The sequence below is a fragment of the Colius striatus genome, chromosome Z (genome assembly GCF_028858725.1).
Source record: "Colius striatus isolate bColStr4 chromosome Z, bColStr4.1.hap1, whole genome shotgun sequence".
In the NCBI taxonomy this organism is placed as follows: Eukaryota; Metazoa; Chordata; class Aves; order Coliiformes; family Coliidae; genus Colius; species Colius striatus.
In genome coordinates, this window is record NC_084790.1 from 30,445,951 (window position 1) to 30,465,468 (window position 19,518).

General features: G+C 35.8%; 1 protein-coding gene across 2 annotated transcripts in view; it reads left to right on the forward strand.

Annotated features, from left to right (window-relative positions):
• Nucleotides 1–19,518, forward strand: part of EFNA5 (ephrin A5) — a 210,477-nt gene that overhangs the window by 154,282 nt on the left and 36,677 nt on the right. For both annotated transcript variants that reach the window (XM_062018027.1, XM_062018028.1), the window contains exon 2: nucleotides 14,328–14,620. In XM_062018027.1, the coding sequence (XP_061874011.1) occupies nucleotides 14,328–14,620 (293 nt within the window). The remainder of the gene's footprint in view (nucleotides 1–14,327; nucleotides 14,621–19,518) is intronic.

The window sequence follows — 19,518 nt, forward strand, 5'->3', positions numbered from 1 at the left end:
TACTGCAACAAAAAATGACACGATCCGGTAGCTTTTGTGGAGTGGACATTTTTGTCTACGGATTGAGTATAACTGAAGTAAATTGCAAACTGTCAGATTAACTTAATTGTCCCCTTTCTCTGCTATGTTCTTAAAAATCTTAATGACTCAGTAATGCTTTTCTGCCTCAGCTTCTCGTCTTCTTTTTTATAGTGTGTAGTTTATTATTGTTAAAAAAATTAAACAAGCCCAAAATGTATTTAAAATATAAAAGGCATGTTTAGTTTATGCCTAACATAGGCAAAAGAAAATGTAGAGCACAGAAGGTGACCAAAGTAAACATTAATTCCCCTCAACACTTCCATGACTCTCTGAAGTTTGCTGATACTATTAACGTAAATTTCATGATATTTCCCTAGCATCAAATTTACTACAGAGTACACAAAAATGTTTAAAATAGTTTTTTAAAAAAAAAATCAGTTATTATTGAATATAAGAATTACTTCTTGGAACATTCTGGGAGCTTTACACCAAATTTGATCCATTCTTAAAAGTAGCTTTTAACGTCAAGATTATTCCTTTTCTGTATTTCTTGATGGAAGGAGTCAGTTTGCTAAGGGGCTGGTTTTTAGTGGTGTTGTCTTGTTACCTGCAAGTGAAAAAAATTTGGGAGCACTAGTTGAGACAGCAGTATGGAGATTAAGTGTTATCTGCTTTGATATTTAAATAACAGTGTTGAGCAGATGAGACTCATGATTTTAAGGGTACAGAAATGAGTGAACCAATGTTTATCCAATCAACCTCAACATATTAAGAAGTCGTCTTAATTGTGCTGCGCTTGAACATGATCTTTCAGGTTGAAAAGTTTAAAATAATGTATTTTGAAAGGAAGAATAAGTTTCAATTAGCCTTAATGCAAGTTTACTCATTTGTAATGCATTCATGAGAGTAAATATTCAATATCCCATGTGTTATGAGCACACATATTTGAATGGACTGTGTGTTTCTATGCAGCACACATAAATAACTAATACTAAGCCATGGAGCTGATTTTGTTTCTTGCTGTCTGGGTCTTTAATCAAGAGCATCATCTCAGCACATAAAAGCAAGAAAATTACATGGGTGAAGCGAATTAAGCTTTAAGGCTTGAACACATACAAATTATGTGCTGCCACCTACATTCAAATTACTAGGAAGATCAATGTTAGTGTATTGATAAATTTTAAGGTTGGTTTTTATCTTGCTTAGCATGGTGATAGTGGTTGTGCTGTCATGACCTTCTAGTGAACCAAAGAACTGTTATTTAAAATGTTAATCCTGGTAAGAATTTTTCCTTTTGTGCAATAAAAAGTGTCCCATCATGAAAGTAAAAACTTTTTAACCCTTTCCCTCTGTGGATTAAGAGTCAGGTATTGACCACTAAGATATCTGTAGTTCAGTTTCCTGGAGATGCAATAATGAAATGAAAATGGTGAGACGAATTACTGTAATAATATTGTTAATGAATGATTCTTGGTATGAAGTTATTCATTGTCATGTTTCATATCATAAAATGCTGTGTTCACACATTTTTCTTTGGCTGAGGTAGTTTTCCTCAGCATAATAATGTATAATTTGACACCCATATGTAGTCCATGCAGATTCACTGCTTTGTTGAATGCTTTATGTAGTTAGACCTCAGTTCAGGAAAGCATTTAGCCATTTACCTAAATCCTGAAGCTTAGTCTGTGCTTAATTCTAAAATATCAGCTTAATTGTTATCTCAAACAGAGCTACTTATTAAAACAGAGGACCTTAGTTGTCACATATCTGTAACCTGAGCTACTGCATCAGGATGAATTTTGTAACATCAATCAGAGCTGTAATTTAAATAAAGAATAAATATTCATGTACTCTTACTTTGACCATTCTGTAATTAACAAAAGATCTCTTGACATATATTTAAGTCCATTTAAAACCAAGCCAACCTGTGATTAAGGAGGAAAATGCATGAAAAGGCTGAAAGTGCTGCACAGTCAACAGAGCTAGTTCATAAACAAAAGAGAAATAAGTGATGAAATGGGAAAAAATACCAAAAAAACCCCAAAAATATCAAGTTAAACAACTTGATTCAGTAACTCAGCAAAAACAGTCTAATAGATTAACAAAAGGCAGTAAATTTCTATTGGCTTATTTCTTTCTATAATTCAGGGAATTATTAACCTTTTTTAAAGGATATGGAAAGTTCAGGCTGCTTTGTTTCTTTGATGTAAAAGCAAAAGTATATAAATATATTATTATACTGAAGTTAGTGCCTTAATAAATAAAAAATTACTGATAATTTAGAACATGATTTGTATTTCATGTAACATATTTAAAGTACAAAATAATTAAGGGTGTCAATTGACTGATGAAGTGAAAAGTTAGGGAAACATTTATTCAGCATATTGCCTGCATGTTTGGTGAGCACAAAAGCCTTAAATTACCTTTTGCTCCTTCGAGCTTGGAAGGTATAATTTCAGAGAATATTTTTCATTAGAGGGAAGGAAAATTTCTTGTATGTAGGAAAAAGCAGGTGTAACCAAGTTTGATTATGTTTGCTTCATTGTAAAAATTCTTACAACAAGTCTTTGGGCATAGATGACCTTTCAACAAAGCAGTTGAAGAGTTTTCCTAACGAAATAGCTATCTCATTATCATCATTATGCCTCCCTAAAAGCACAGGACCAGATGAACAATATAAAAGTCTAAGATATCTTTGGAAGTACAGTAAAAGACTGTACTTTTCAGTTGTGTTATTTTTGTTTTTATAAGTCAGATCATACAAAATGAAAGGAGAAATCTTAAGGTCTGTATTCTCTTTCAGTTAATCCTTAGTCAAACTTGTACTGCAGACACTGGAAAGCTAGGCAGCCTTTTTTTTCTAGCCTTTTTTTTTTTTTTTTTAAATGTACCAGTCTCCTTGGACAGCTGGTGAGATATATTTAATCAGAGTTTTTTTTTTTTTACATGTTTATTTTGATTAAAATTATGAGCAGAGATAATGGAAAACATAATTTACTTTTTCTCCAAGAAGTAAATTTGTCTCCAAAAAAGAATCTTGTCTCTAAGGGGTTGATGACATGCATTCTTGCCTCAGACTATTACAGTTAGCAAAGGTGAGGACCACTGCATTTGGTTAGACACTTGTAATCAGCATTATCATTTATTATCACTCTTACTCTAAATACTTTTCTGTTTGGCAAACAAGCTGTACAACTCAGTGTCCACTGACACTGAGTAGTGTCAGTGTGTCCTAGTAGTGCACCACATTCTAGTGCAGTCCCTCAGGGGTCAGTGCTGGGACAGGTACTGTTCATTATGTTCATTAATGACCTTAATGAAGAAACAAAGGGCACTGTCAGCAAGTTTGCTGACCATACTAAACTGGGGGGAGTGTCTGACACACCAGAAGGCTGTGCTGCCATTCAACAAGACCTTGGCAGACTGGAGAGTTGGGTGGGGGAAATCTAATAAAATTCAACAAGGGCAAGTGTAGAGTCTTGCATCTGGGAAAGAATAATCCCATGTAGCAATACAGGTTAGGGAATGAACTCTTAGAGAATAGTGTAGGGGAAAGGGACCTGGGAGTCTGGGTGAACAGCAGGATGAGCCTGAGCCAGCAATGTGCCCTTGTGGCCAAGAAGGCCAATGACATCCTGGGGTGTATTAGAAGGGGAGTGGTAAGTAGGTCGAGAGAAGTTCTCCCACTCTGCCCTCGTGATACGGCATTTGGAATATTGTGACCAGTTCTGGGCCTCTCAGTTCAAGAAGGACAAGGAGCTACTGGAGAGAGTTCAGCGCAGGGCCACAAAGATGATGGAGTGGAGCATCTCCCTTACGATAAAAAGCTGAGGGAGCTGAGGCTCTTTAGCCTGGAAAAGAGGAGACTGAGCAGTGACCTCATTAATGTTTACAAATATGTAAAGGGCAAGTGTAAGGAGGATGGAGCCAGGCTCTTCTCAGTGATGACCAATGATAAGACAAGGGTCAATGGGTATAAGCAGGAACATAAGAGATTCCAAAGAAATACAAGGAAAAACTTCTTCCCTACAAGGGTGGTGGAGCACTGCAGTGGGCGGCTCAGATGGGTTGTGGAGTCTTCTTCTCTGGAGACATTCAAAATGCACCTGGACGAGTTTCTCTGTGACCTACCCTGGGAGGTCCTGCTCTGGCAGGGGCATTGGTCTAGATGATCTTTCAAGTTCCCTTCCAAACCTCAAGATTCTGTGATTCTGTGAAACCATGATCAAACCAACTGATGAAAAAAAGTTCATCATTCTCTGTTAAGCACTAAGAGCCTGAACCTCTGGTAATGAAAAAAAGTGGTGACTGTTGTGAGAATATACTGGTATGACTATGTAGGTATTTAGTGTAGTCTAGACATGTTCTGCTGAGCAGTGTTTGGTCTATTTTGTTGGCCTTGATAGGAGTTTGCTGTGGCCCAGAATGGCTGTTCCCATTGCTTTTACACTGATGCTCTATAACTGGCAGTTTGCTCACACAATGATCTAAATTGTATGTACTGTATCTTTAATGCCAGATTATGTGGTTTTGCCCCAGCTATGTGCTTAATCTATCAAAATTCATTCTTAAGTGTTTCTGTTTGCTTAATTTCATTATTGTTAAACTAATATTAACTAAACTAACTATTCTTACTTAAGAGCAAGAATGAAAGAAAGAAATTTTTTGTATTCTCTATAGTTGATTTTAACATGTAAAGAACAGTATGAAGACTTTCCAATAGACAATAATGGGTCTTGCTAGACCTACACAGTCCTTTTCTCACTTCTGCCTTCTGGTTTCTTTATAATAAGTAGGAAGAAGTAGGGAGGACAGAGGAAGAAACCTTTGGTTTAATTTACCTTTGATATTATCTTCTTATCTTAAACCTTAGTGTCTGTACTTTTATAAATAGTTACTATGTTTTATGCAGACAGGATCATCATTCACTTGTGCATTAAGTGATTTCACTACATGTTGAAGATTAGAATTCATTATAGAATAATCTGGAAACACTTTGGGAGAAAATGCAATACAGAAGTAAAGATAATAGTTTCAGTTTTACCTCTCTGAAATTTCTGGTTGATCTGAGAGCAATGTGTTTTTTCCTCCGTGTTTTTCTCCTCTATGAATATTTTACACATATATATAAAAGTAAAGGAGCAGATTTTGCATCTTTTATCAATTGAGGTTTTATTTATAGATATTGGTATACTGTTTCTGTCACTTTTGAAGAAATAAGAATTCCAAAATCCTGTAATAGGAAGTACATTACGGGAACTTCATAATTTGAAAAGTTGGGGAGGGGAGTAACGTAAAAGCTGCATGGAATTCCACCATTTGTTGATCTCCTTCTAAAAAAAAATGTTGCCTATCAGACTGTAATCTTTGTAATGTCCTAGGTATTTTACAGTCTAACTGGCAGATTATAGTGCAAAGATTTTCAGGTCGTATTTATAAACAGAGAAACCGATTTCAGTGGGGACCTATCTTGTTCATATTATGTATAAAGCTTAAGATAAATTTCTCAACATGAAAAGTATAAAAACACAAACATTTTAAGCTCTATTGTTCATAGACTGTGTGTATCAATATTAAACCTGATGGAAAATTGTATACTTGATAATTGTGTACTTGAGTGCTCTAATTCTTTAAAAGAAGTGACAGTAATGAAAAGAAAAAAAATGTAACGTTAAAAATAGCTGTGCTATTTGGTGCTGCTGCAATCTGTAATCTCAAAGTGTAGTAGTTCTTTTTCTAGTCTCACTAACATAAGAGAGAGACTAATATCTTAAGGGTAACAGGAACAAGGTTAAATTATTAGGTTTCTCAGTAGAATTTTCCCTAAAATGTTGTTTCCATGTCAGGAAAGGAAATACTTTTCCTGTGTGTCTGTAATACACAAGGCAATTGTGTAGTAAGAAATAAATTTGTTGATTAAAGCCTTCTTTCCTGATAGCAAATAGTCTGCAAGTATATTTATGCACTTGTTAGCTACTCTAATTTTGGTTTTATGTGAATACGTTCAACTAGATTTTGAGAATATATTTGAGTAAATAGGTTATTCATAGTAATAACAAGTCATAGTTTGATACTGAAATTTCTTGTTATGTTTCTGGATCTGTTTTTGTGCATCTGTGATTGTTTTGCTTTTTTGTCTGTACATTTTGCCTAGGCAGTTTATTATTACATCTGGATTCATTCCTTTTAGTTGGAGGATGTGGATTATGATCATCATTTAGTAAAACATATGTAGTTTATTAAACATAAAGTACTGGGAAACATTGTGAGGATTACTTTCATTTTATACACTTACATCTTGGGAAATCAAGTTACACGTTTTTAGAGTGTCCAAGTCTCCAAATTCTGTTTTGATCAAAAAATATTTAAATTAAGTTTGTTGACAGATTGAGAGATTAATAATAAATAGCTATAGCTTATTGTCAGGGAGAAGCATTTCTAATGCAACAGCGAGTGTAGGTGCAACATCAAAATGTATGCTGCTTCTGAAAAACTGCCCATGTATATACTGGTGCAAACTGATGCAGCATTTCTTTACCTAGAGTTATGAAAGACGTGGACATTTTAGTTGATATGAGTTAGCCGTCACTCTTCTTTTAATATATTAGTAGGAAAATTAACTGATGAAGCTGACATGCATTATTATGCTTCCTAGTGGTAAGAGACTGCAGTTTATCTCTCTTATCAGTGTGCAGGTTAACATACTTATTGGGCAGGTGTTCTTTTCATTCACTTTATGTGTGTGTGTGTGTGAAGAAAGACCTTTCTGTAGGTAGGGAATCATTCTCCATATCCATTGACAGATGGAAGCACATGCCTCAGGCAGGTTTGGCAAATACCAATCACAGATTCACATTCCATCAAGGCTGATAGACCAAGTCTTCTGGGTTAGACATATGGTTAACACATGTTGCTAGAGTCCAGTTTTCAAATTCCTACCCATGGAAGAAGTTCTTTTTTTTTAAGGGTTTTAACTCTGAATATGTTATTTTCTCTGAAATGTGTCTTATAGTAAAGTATATGTTAGTAGAGCGGAGATCAAGTAAGATTTTCTGGTTTGAAAGGAAGGTAGGCATGCTAGTGAGTCAGCAAACTCAGTTTTTTTTCTAGTCTAGGCCAGAGATAGCTGAGTTAGGGTTGGTTTTCAAACAAAGGCATGGAATAAAAGATGAACCTGACATCATCTGTGGTGTTCCTGTCTAAAGTAGACAAATGGAGAGTCATACGTGGATAGTGTTTGATGGCCACATTTAAAAATATATGAGTAGTAGTTACCAGGTCTCCTCATTCTACCTCATATAAAATGAGATAAACATTACAGATGAACTCCAGAGTAGTACTAATGTGAACAACAGTAATGAGCTTGTGTCCATAAATCAATTTAACAAGGAGACTGGCTACAACCCAGACATTTTGGATTCACAGTGTGGATCGAGGCTCCAAACACAAACCTCAGGCTACCTTTAGTATCTCGTTGGGAGTGGTGCCTTTCGGATTGTGTTACTAGAGTCTTCAACACTGAAGTTTGTCCTGTGTCTAAGTGATGTCTTTGACAGAATAGTAACTCTTCCTTTACCTTCTCCTCCTTCCTTCTTTCTTCATCCATTTCCACAAGTGAAATGCCCACAGCAATGGAAAATCAATAATGAGGTAGCATCTGCAGTCATGGGGATTAAAACTTTAAGAGCTGGAACAGCTGAGATTGAAAGACTGACCTCTTTGGGAGCAATGCTGTGACATGTTGTACCCCTTTATCATTCTTTATTACTGAAACTCTCAAGGTGTTTCACTTTAGAAGTTGAAGCAAAACAGAAATTCTCAGAGATCAGGCAAAAGTCGTGTGCCAACTTTGAACAAATTTTACAGATGCAGAGTCTGAGGAAGCAGTTTCAATAAACAGAATGAAAAATGTTCAGGTCATTAATTAGACGGTGCAGAATGATGGTAAGTTAGGTGGATGAGGATGTTGCAGTACTTGAGAATCTCTGGAGTACTCAGATTTATAGGTGGGAAATAAATGTTGATTTGTTTATTCCCTCCCTCTCTTATATCTACTCAGGGAAGAGCAATTAGTTTCTAATTTTTAATGTTTGCATTATTAAACATATATCTTTCTGCAGTGCCAGCTATAAAAAGTCAATACAGGACCAAGCTGTTCAAATAAACACAGTTATGAATATAAGAGAGAAATTATTAACAGTGAGTAAACACGTTTTTTGCAGATTTTATTTCTTAGCTTTTAAAGCATAAAAATAAATGAAATATATGTCAATATTTTAAATTCAATGCGTTTTTAACTGTTCTGATGTAACTGAAATTTTTGTTCAGTTATTAAAAAAAAGGTGTTTGAGATCTCTCAGGTTAATGGAATTAATACAAAGTATTTCATTCATCCCTTTTCCATTCAAACCTACACCTTCCCTCCCATGTTTTGCAGTCTTCTTTTAATGTGATTCTGCTATTAGAAGCCTTCTCCTTCTGGATAAAGACTTTGTTTTGCAAACAATATGTTTCAGTCAAGAAAACATTAGGAAGTCTTCAACAATTTGGTTTCATAAAAAAAACACCCCAAACAAACAAAAATAAAAGAGTTTGTTGTTTGTTTGGATTTTTTTGTTTGTTTGGATTTTTTTGTTTGTTTCTTTTTAACTAGATTGGTTTTGAAAAAGTTTCTTGGTTCTAGAAGTTAAGAGAATTAAAGGATTGTAAGTGGTCACTTAGAGTATAACTGTAAACTTTGATAGCATGGGAAGAACGAAGATTGATAAACTGAGGCTTGAGCAGTTCCTTTACTAGTGTTGTAAACCTTGGCCTGACCTATCTAAGGACAGTTTACTGAATGATTACATGTACAGGAATAGGTGCTTCTGACATTTCAAAATATCTAGGTTTTATATCATCACAGAATAAAGTGGTTCTCATGAGTTTTTTATTTTTTACTGAATTTCTTTTGTGCTGGACAAACATTCTTTGACTTTTAAGTGCTACTCAGTGCTTAATGAACTCTTTTCTTTAAAAGTATAACTGCTAGCTCAAACTGAGTAGTTTCATGTTTCTTGGCATGTTCAAGTTCCTTTAGCAGATCACTTGTTTGTCTTATTTAAATAGACAATATGAATTACCAGACACAATGCTAACTGATCAGAATTGTGTTATTTGATGAGAAAAAAAAAAATCTTTCCCAATAGGAAGGCACAGTATCTCTCTTGTACCACTGGCTGTTAAGAAAGAGTGAAGGCATGAGATGCTTGAGGGAGACAAGCCATGTAAATGTGTTGCTTTTTCTCATGAAGTCTGGCTAGCCCTGTTTTTTCTGGGTAGCCCCGTTTTTTCTGATTTTCACTTGTTTGGGATTTTTGCTTTTGGACTGAGTGTGAGAAATCTTCTAGACATGAGGGATATAGCAGGAATGAAAAGGAAAGAGTTATCTCTGACAGATGTATGTGGAGTAAAATGTAAGGAGATCCCTCAGCTCTTTCAAGAAATGTGATAGGCTCTTGTGGCCAATTGTGAAACAGTAAAAGTCTGACAAACTCTTTCAAGTGCAGGAGCCTGATTCTGCTCAGGTGTGTAATTGTGATGGAAGGGAGCCAGCTGAAGGCAGAGACCTGGGTGGAAACTTTTGGGAGGCTTGTTCTGTCAGAGTGAGTGGGACAGTAAAAGGTTACAAATAATAAGTTTCTTTGCCTGATTGATAATGAAGTAGTAATAAGTGACCTTATTATAGTAATAAGTTTCCCATGGAAGCCCAATGATTGCAGAGCAGCTTTAGCTAAGTGCATGTGACCACATGTTATTTTGATCGGCTGTAGTGCAGCAAAGCTGTGTAATTATCATAATTTAACAATTGGCCTGGCATCCTTTCCCAATATTTGATTACTTCAATAAATGGTAATTGAATAAAGGACTTAATGACAAGAGAATAAGTTTCTTTCTGCATTGTGTACTTAACTTACAGTCTTTTCTAAGCATAATTTTTTAATACTGTTTTTTTGAGCAACATTCTTTATTAATTGTTTCTCTTTTATTTTGTCAGTATTGTGCTTCCTGCTTAGTGTTTTCTCATGCTACTTTGAACTTAAATTGGTAAACTGTAACCTAAGAACTAAAAGGTCATAGACAGTTCCTTTGTATTACTGGGCTTTTTTGTTTGCTTGCTCTGGGTAGAAATATCTTGCTAGAGATCTAAAATGTCACTGGCTTGCTACTGTTAGCAAATCCACTTCTCTTATCATCTCCAAAATGTTGAATTTTCTTTTGGTTTGAATACATCTAAAATTAAAATAGCTCTTTGATTACTTCATTGTTTGTGCATCAGATTCATTGTTGATGTCAGCAGAGCTATGGGAACAGAGTTTACTAAATGTTGTGACAAAATCAGTAAAGAGAGCAGAAGAGCATTAAAGAGGCTGTTTTGTGTGTGTGTGGCACACAAACGGCATCTTTAAAATTATCTGCAGTAAAATGGTAGGCTTAATCCCACAACCCCTCAGATAATTACCAGTCACAAGATTTCCTTCATCACCCGTAACAGCTTTAAGCTTGTTGCAGTGAGAGGACTTAGACTGTCTAAAAGAGTAACGTGGCAAAAGTTACTCCATTGTTTCTCAGTCGAAGAATGTGAGTAGAGCTTGGAATGGTCTAATGAACTACATTCATCACAAAAACAGAGCCAAAGCTGTGGGTATTCTCAGTAGCCTGGAATGATAAATAACTGACATTATCACATCCTAAGAGCAATTAAACTGTTGCTCTTTTAAAGGATGTGAATATTTTCCTGAAAGTTTTGTGTATTATTTGGATTTTGTGTATTATTACATATTCAAATACCTGCCTTATACTCATATATCTTTAATTAACAATTTAAGGTAACAGAAATAATTTTCAATCTTTGTGTTTTTCTAGTTGAACCTTTTCCTGTATGTAAAGCATTTGTAAGAGACTTTTCTATTGTCTAATAATATTTCATCTACTGATGGTTCAGCCTTTGTTGAGATACTTATGAGTTCTTCTCACCTGACTGCTTTTTTGTGATAACTTGTGGGGATGGATTTCTCTCTGAGGTCTCTTTGTTAAATTTACTTAAACCTGGCTTAGCAGCCATGAAGACAAAAAGGAGGACCACCAGTTGTGGGGATATGCACAATGTGCTGCTCCCAAGGCTTTTTTTCCTTAGGAAGCAGAACAAGTAACATTTTAGTGTGCTGTTTCTGAAGAATATGGGTAATTATGCTTCAGAACTTCAAACTATGAAGAGAAGCATCCACACAGACTGTACTTTCACTTATGCTAATGGATAAACATAGTAGAGAGGGCATAAATGACTTTGAAAATGTTTGCTAGTCTTGCATTTCTGTGGTTAAAATTACCATAATGTTCTTTGTCTGCATCATGAATACCTGGATACATGCTGAGATTTGGATTACTGTCATCTTTAAAATGTTGCAAGAGGGACAATAGATAGTCACTGTCTGCTTCTTAGTTAGCTATTAATCTCTTTTTCAGTATTGCTTTTACTATATGGAGTGAGGAAACTTCATTCAGAGCTGCATGGTAAAATACCTGGGTGCATGTTTTTGCTGGAGCAGGTTCACTGCTGTGCCAGCAATATCGGCTAAAGACTAGTTGGAATCACGTAAAATATGCACCATCTTATTCCCCCTTTTTTTTTTGACACATAAATATAAATACTTTCTGGCTATGGCAAATGGCTGTGGAATTAAAATATTGAGAGAGCGTGGGAGCAGGAAGGGAAGGACATTAGGATAAAAAGGTCTTGGTTATGGCCTTCACCGTCAAACCTGCTTTACAGGCAATTCTTGCTTCTTGCTTTCCATGTGTTTGGTGGGCAACAGTGTGCTGGAGTGAATGAAGACACTCAGCTGCTTCAGCACTTAAGGAAGTAAAAGTAAGAATGAATCTACTAAAATACCAGTGGTCAAGGAGTACAGTTGTGCTGTGGTTTTGCTTGTGTAAGAGGAACACAGTAGGGGACTTTGCCAAAATGGAGTCAGATGAGCTCTTTGTGTGCAGTATTAGGTAGAAGAGCTCATTGATACAGATTACAAGTTTGATTTCATGGCTAATGTGGATTTAAGATGAGATCACAAATTAAGTGGTCCACCTCTTTGTATTTATCATCTCTATGATCACAGACTCTGTCGTGGGATTCTTTCCTTCAAATTTAGCTGTTTACAGTACAATCTGGAAAATATCTGTGTAGACGGTCCTTTTCGTTAACAGAAAGAAGGAGCTGCTTCTGGAGTGTAAATGATCTCATTCCAGCACACCTTGGGGCTCAACAGACCAGATGAATTGGACTTGAGAAGTTCCTATTTCTCTCCATTGACTTAGAGAATGTAGAGGAGCAATTCACATACAGTTATTTGTCTTGTGAAAGTCTAATGTCAAGTAGACAACTCTAATCTTGAATGTCTACAATTACATAAATGTAGTCCTGAAAACGTACAATTTCTGCCACAAAGCCATAATTGGGCATTATTGTGGAGGCACAGGCTGATACAAGAGGTAACCTTGAGAATCCCTTGAGAAAACTGAGCATTGTCTGTCACCTGCATGGTTAAAACAAGTGCACATGCACAGACACTTAGATAAAAAATAGATATTAATTTTTGCTTACTGAAACTGTAAATAAAAAATAGAGACATCATTGCCAGAATGTTGCTTTCTTATTCATAACTTACAAGATACTTTTCATTAACTGATATAGAGAACGGACACTAATTTGAAAACAGTACAGTTTCACAAACGTATTAAGACAGTATCTGTTCAGGTGACAGGTTTTGAAAGCACTGAAGTACAAAAATATGTTTTTAACAAATGATCTAGGTAAGTGTAAATTTTCCTGGAAGAGCTGTGGTTCAGAGAGGTTTTTAAATGCTACAGAATGGAGCTATGAGGCTGTGCACTGGCTGAAATTATACAGATATATCATGCTTTGATGTGTGTTCAGTTTTTCACCTTTAAAAAGCTATTTTATTGAAGTTAAATTATTGGAGGGATATGAAAAGGTGTAGTTTGCTCTGACTTTATCCTTGGAGGGCCAGTAGATCATTGCTTTTTCTCTGAAATTAGATAGGAGGATACAGATGGCAGATTTCAAGCCCATCAGGTGTTTAAAATATGCCCTTCAGCTAAAAAGAAGTATTATAGTTAAATCTGTCATGACTTTTTTATTGCTCTGTGGTACACTTGACAACTGCAGCCATGAAAGAGAGAAGCTACAAGTAGCCCAGTCAGCCTGAAGTGGAGTAGGTCAGTGCTTGGTTTCATTGGCTGCTCTAGGGAGTTTGATAGGCATACAGACCTGGTTTATGGAATCATTAAATCATGGTGTAAGCTCCCTTGTGGCTGTGAATTTGTTCCCAAAGTTTCTCCTAGATACTATGGCATGCATTAGAGAAGTAATGTAAGAGAAATGTGGAGGGGAGAAAAAAGGACACCCTCCCCACCTCCCCAAAAAACAAGAATCCCACATCTCTAAGGAGTCTTCAGTAATAATAGTAGTAATAATAAAGTGACTTGGTATCTTGCACTGTATTTCTCAGCTGGCACTCATTCAGCACTGTCACATTAGGCTTAAGTGCTGATAATTCGTATCCCAGAATCCTTTTGTCTTAACAGAGCAACAGATCCACTGTTTACTTTTGGCAAAGCACATGCACTGCTTTTCAAATATTTTAAAAACTAATACAGACTTTTCTTTGCATCTTGACAGACTGCTGCTAATAATGATGAAAGAGTAAACCTGTTTGTGTTCATGTAGTAACTATAAGTACTTGCAGTCAAATCATCTTTCAGCACGGAGGTGATTACTGCCTGAATGAAAGAAGAGGGTATATTTGCTTTACTTGCATGTGTATGTAGATGTTTATATGACACATGGTTTGGAGTGGCTGATACAGTTTTGGTTCCTTTGCTTCACTTGCTTCTTTATCCAATTAAAAAAAGCCCAAACCACATACAAATAAAGCAGAAAGAAAGTTTATTTGCTTCTTCAGCAAACTGTAGGGAAAGATAGCTTCTAGCTTGGTTGTGTTAGCAACAGCTTCATTTTGCAAGAGAGGAGACCAAAACCTTTATCTAGAAGGCCATATGATGGTAGTCCTGCATCAGCTGTCTCTGATAGCTCCAGTGAATTGTAAGAGTCATTTTTCAGAGTGAATGTATGTGGCTAGAGTGAAATAAAGCGCCATTGGTGATACTCTTGTTATGATAACATTACTCCGCAACAAGGTAATCCTGAGTTAAGTATGCTTATGTCTGAACTCTTTCCATGATTTCAGGTTCCAGCGTGGCGACTACCACATTGATGTCTGCATCAATGACTACCTGGATGTGTTTTGCCCTCACTATGAAGACTCAGTGCCGGAAGATAAGACCGAACGCTATGTTCTGTACATGGTGAACTTTGATGGCTACAGCTCCTGCGATCACACGTCCAAAGGGTTCAAGAGGTGGGAGTGTAATCGGCCACATTCCCCAAATGGACCGTTGAAGTTCTCAGAAAAGTTCCAGCTCTTCACACCCTTCTCACTAGGATTTGAGTTCAGGCCAGGCCGGGAATATTTCTACATCTGTGAGTATATAGAGGTTTACCACTGTTGCACAGCAGGTGCAAGAAACCCAGCTAACTTTTCACCTATTGTCTGTGGAAATACAGAGGAACAAATGGTATGTAATGCAGATATCTTAGAGTGAATTCAGGCTTAACTATTCCCAGATACATTAGCTGGGAATCTCACTAGTGAAAATGAGATTAAATCGCAGCTCCTTTTCTCACATGAAATATGATGCCAGCCTGTTCACTGAACTGTGACTGACTTTTAAAGCAAAATGCACCATTAAGTTTATTCCAGCACTCTGAGGGGGAGAAGAAAGAGGAGTGGGCAAAAAGGGTAGGATGGAAGCTGTCCCCAAATATGAAAAAACAATAATTAATCTTTTGCATGTGAAATTCCTGGATTTTCTTATTTGCCTCACTCCTGTTGGGTGAGGTTTGTGTAGTTTGTAAGTAGTATGGCTGCTTTTGTCAATAATCCAGTAGTATTTAAGGTTGTAATTTCTTAGGATAAGTTCTAGCATCAAGCCAAATGACTCCTTTTTAATTTTTTTTCCCTTCCTTTTTTTCCCCCTTTTTTCTTGAATGATCTGTTCATGTCAGTGTAGGCAATGTGGGATGCTGTGGGAGCAGGCAGCAAGCAGAGGGTTATGAATGGGCTCACACACCTTCATGCCAATTCCCTGAAGTTATGGGGAGCATCCTTCCAGAGCTCTGTGCTCTTCTCCAGGGAAGCCTGCACTGGGGCTGCTCTGGGCACCCAGATGAGATGCAGGAAAACATCTGAGGCTAAGGAAGTAAAAACATCAGGACATTAAAAAACAATGGGTTAAGGAAGCAGATTCTCTCCCACTCTTAAGAAGTTTTGACTGCTCCAGCAATATTTTTTTTCCTGTTTTTAGTGTGAGACAAGAGAGTAGAAAGCTTTAGACAGGCTGTAAATCACAATAAATATTATCTTTTTATGTGTCTTTCTGCTGTGAAACAGTTATTCTACCTCATTTCTCCAGATAAACTGAGTATGTATGATCCTTGTTCTTCAGCCTCATTTCTTCAGCATTGGGATTTTTCTTTTCTCTTTCTAAATCTACAGTGAAGTACATTCCTAGTGCATAGTTTTCCATTAATTTCTTATTCTTCCAGCAAATGAAAGCTCTGATGAGTGATGATTCTGTATCTTCTACTGAAGCACAATAATAACAATAAAAACAATTTTGCAAATCAAAATACAATGTTACTTAAAACTAGTTTTTAATATAGTTGTGAAAAATCATGTAAAGATATCAGAGTTGTTAATAATGTTCTAGGATAAATAAGTCTGTACTTTGTAGGCCCAGACCTGCTCATGGTCACTCACAAAGTCTTCTTATTAACTACAACAGGTTGTTGTTGTTGTGCAAAACTCCAATGTCAGGAACACTGTAATTTTTAGGTTATTATTGCATTTGTTTTGGTTTTTTTTAAATCCAGTTCCTGAGCATTATCGGTAAAACAAGCAGGAATATTTAAGTTAAAGGAATGAAGCCTTTACCATCACATGGTGGCAATAAAATGTAGCACAGGGATCGCATCAGTAGCTGCAAGCATTAAAAATAATAATAATTTTTAAATTTGTTTTCTTAATTTTAAAAAAGAAAGTTAAATGCTTAATCAAGGTGAGAAACAAGAGAATGAAGAAAAAAATATGAGAAGTGTCACCTTGGTCTCTCTCGCTAATAGCTTCTTTTCAATGCTAGAACATACTAAATATGTTGAACTCCCAAGCAAGGCATTATTATTCAAATACACCCAGGTTGCTTATGCCTGGTTTTCCTCATTTGTAGTTAAATTCAATATTTCACTAAAAAAGTCATTATGTGTCTTCTATAACATTCATTTAACTGAGTCATTTAACTGTCAAGGGCTCCCTTCAAAATAATTGTTCCAAAGTGCTTTAAAATCTAAAGAGCTTTAGCTGTATTTAAGTGGATTTTTTTTTTTGAAAGGTAAAATAGCAAAAAAATAGCAGCAGAGAGATGTTAATTTACTAGTAGCTTACTCACCTAGTATTCACTGAAATTAAAATTTGAAGCATGTTTCAGAGACACAAAAGCAGTTTTCTTCCTCTGCTTAAAGTATTTTTTGCCTTCATCCTTCACTCTGCTGAGGACAAAAACAAGATTGGCATTGTAGCACTTGCAGGGAAACACTGCATGCTAAGTAAACAATTATACCCAAGCCTTTGCAGGGGAGAGTTGTCCATCCTGGAATGTTTTTTTTCTTAGTCTGTGCTGAAGATACAAGACAGTGAACAGTTGTTATCTGTTTCCTCATAAAAAATGTATCTAATTCAGGCTACAGAGACCACCTTTGTGTTTTACCTTTCTGTATCTGCATGTTAAAGAAATAACTGCTTTACCAGGGAAGATTTCCTTTCCTCAGCAGATCTGAAACCTCTGCTCTTTCTACAGGAGAGGGGGAAGGCTTGTCTGCAGTGTCAGTCTGGAATATTGTATATAAGAGTTTCAAAATATGTCCTATAGTCTAGACCTGTGGTAAGGAGACTGAAATATTAAGTGGTTGGTTAGGTGTTTAGCTTAATTACTGTCTGGTGCTTTTTTTTGAAAAGCTTCGGTTTGCCTTTTAAGGATGTGACTTGCCTCTCTTACTTCCATTATTTTCAGAAAATGAAATAATTGGATCACCATCTCTTTTTCTGAACTGTTGGTTGTGAACATGTCAGTTTTCTTTGTTAAGCCATTGCCTTCATGTATTGCTCAGATGATCTTGGTTCTCACCTTCTTTGCGTGATCGTTCTAGGAAAATGGAAGGGAAAAATATCTATCTTTCTGATATCACATTTATATTGAAGAATTGCATTTAGCTTTGCAGACATGCAATTAACAAATACTGATTAAGTTTACTTTTGAAAGAAGAAAAGATTGTTAAATATTTACAGAGAAATTAACATTTGTTTAGTTAGGGAGTCCACAGTGTGGGGCTGGGGAAAGTAAATAATAGATCATGACCTGAAGTCTCAGTTTCTACTTACTTCTTACCAGGTGCTCACCTCGGATTAGTGTATGTTAGTCTGAAAACAGAAAAAATAATACTAAAGTAGAAGCAAATGAAATATGGAGAAAGCAGAAACAAAATACGTAGTAATGTGGCAGTTTTTAATGTCCTTCAGAAAGGAACATAAGTTTGAGTATCCAGGTTAAGGTGGAATACTGTGCAAAGGGAGATGAGCACAAAAACAAGGAAGGGCAGAAAAAAGATTTTAATACCTATGATGTTATTTAATTACATAAATCAAGGTGAGAGTATTGTTTTCATTAATTCAATTATGAGTGGTTTATTTTTATTTATGTGCTAATTATTTAACAAAGTACCAGTAACATCTTAGTAGATATATGTCAGAGCTCTTGAAATAAAAATACGAAGACACAGGTAGAACCAGACTGGTGCAGATTACAGCAAAATCCTGACCACAGTTTCCAAACCAAGCTACTGTGTCTGTTTAAGCTAGTCTACATTGCTCTTTTCTTGAAAGGAATATATCATTGGTGTAATCTCAGAAGTTTTGCTATTATTAAACTGAGAACGTATGCTTTTTTCTTAATGATCTGTTATTCCATCAAAGAATTTGATATTTGACATGATTTATCCTTAAGAAACCATGTTGATTTTCACCTCATTCTCCAAGATTGTATATGTGTTCTTTATTTAGTTATTTGATCACTGTGAATATTGTCACTCATATGCTTATACTCTTTTGCTAGAAAGACCAGGTAGTCTTGCTCTTCTTCCTGGTCTTCTTGCTGCTCTCCTGTTCTCCACAAGATCTTGAAAGTTTCTGGTAATGGCTAGCAGGCTTTTCATGTGACACAGCTAAGCATAACTTCAGTGGTTCTTTCACCATTCTTACTGAGAAATGAGCTCCATTCATCTTTTTAAAATACCCTTGTCTTACCTGCAGTTAATTTATGTAACCATTTTTGTAACTATTTCTTTCTTGTTTTGTCTCATGCATGTATCCTCCTGATTATATTTCAAAATGCTTGTGGTGTTACTTTTATCACTTTAATGATATGCCATTATTGCTATATCCTTGTTGTCACCATTTATTTGCTTCTGATTGTCAGTTCAGGAAGCTTTTATTGTAACCATATTGTTCTGACCATACCATTGAATTTAGTTTGCATTTAATAATGGTTATAATAATTTTTTTTTAAATCATTCTTAAATGGTTGAAAAACTGAGTTTGTAAAGTTGTATTTACAGTTTCCTTAACGTTTGCCTTTGTTCCCCATCATTCTTGTTTCACTGCACTAGTTCCTTCTTTTCCTGAAATTTGGACTCATTTCCTGAGGGCTTTTATTCAAATGACATTGCACTCTTATAGTCTTATCTACTGTAGGACAACTTTGTGCTTTTCATAATTTATAAAATAGATTTATCTGTCTTCTGTTAGCTTGTTCCATCTCCGTGACTGGAAATTGTCCTTACCCCATTCCAAAAATTGGGAAACTGTTTGATTCCTGCTGTCATTCTTTTCTAACAGCTGCCAGATAATTGCATCATCTTTCTGGAACCATTTTGCACTCTTCTGGAAGCTTCTCTGATTCAAAAAATCTGAAGGATAAAATATTAGTAGAAAAAAATGTTTATAATACCTCCACTTCTTTTAGTCTTACTTTTGCCTATTAATTAGATAGTTAGCTTAGCTTATTAATAAGGTCTCTAGTTGAACTCTTCTTGAGACAATAGCAATCTCTGATGACAGTTAAGCTGAACTTATTCTCTTTTCTCCTTTTTGACGTGTTTTGTGAGTATGTTGAGCATTTAGGATATTTTTCTTTAGTGTCTTCTATAATCATCTAGTGGTTTTGCTGTCCTGTGCAATTCCATGTTTCATGACCAGGTTAATTTTGGGG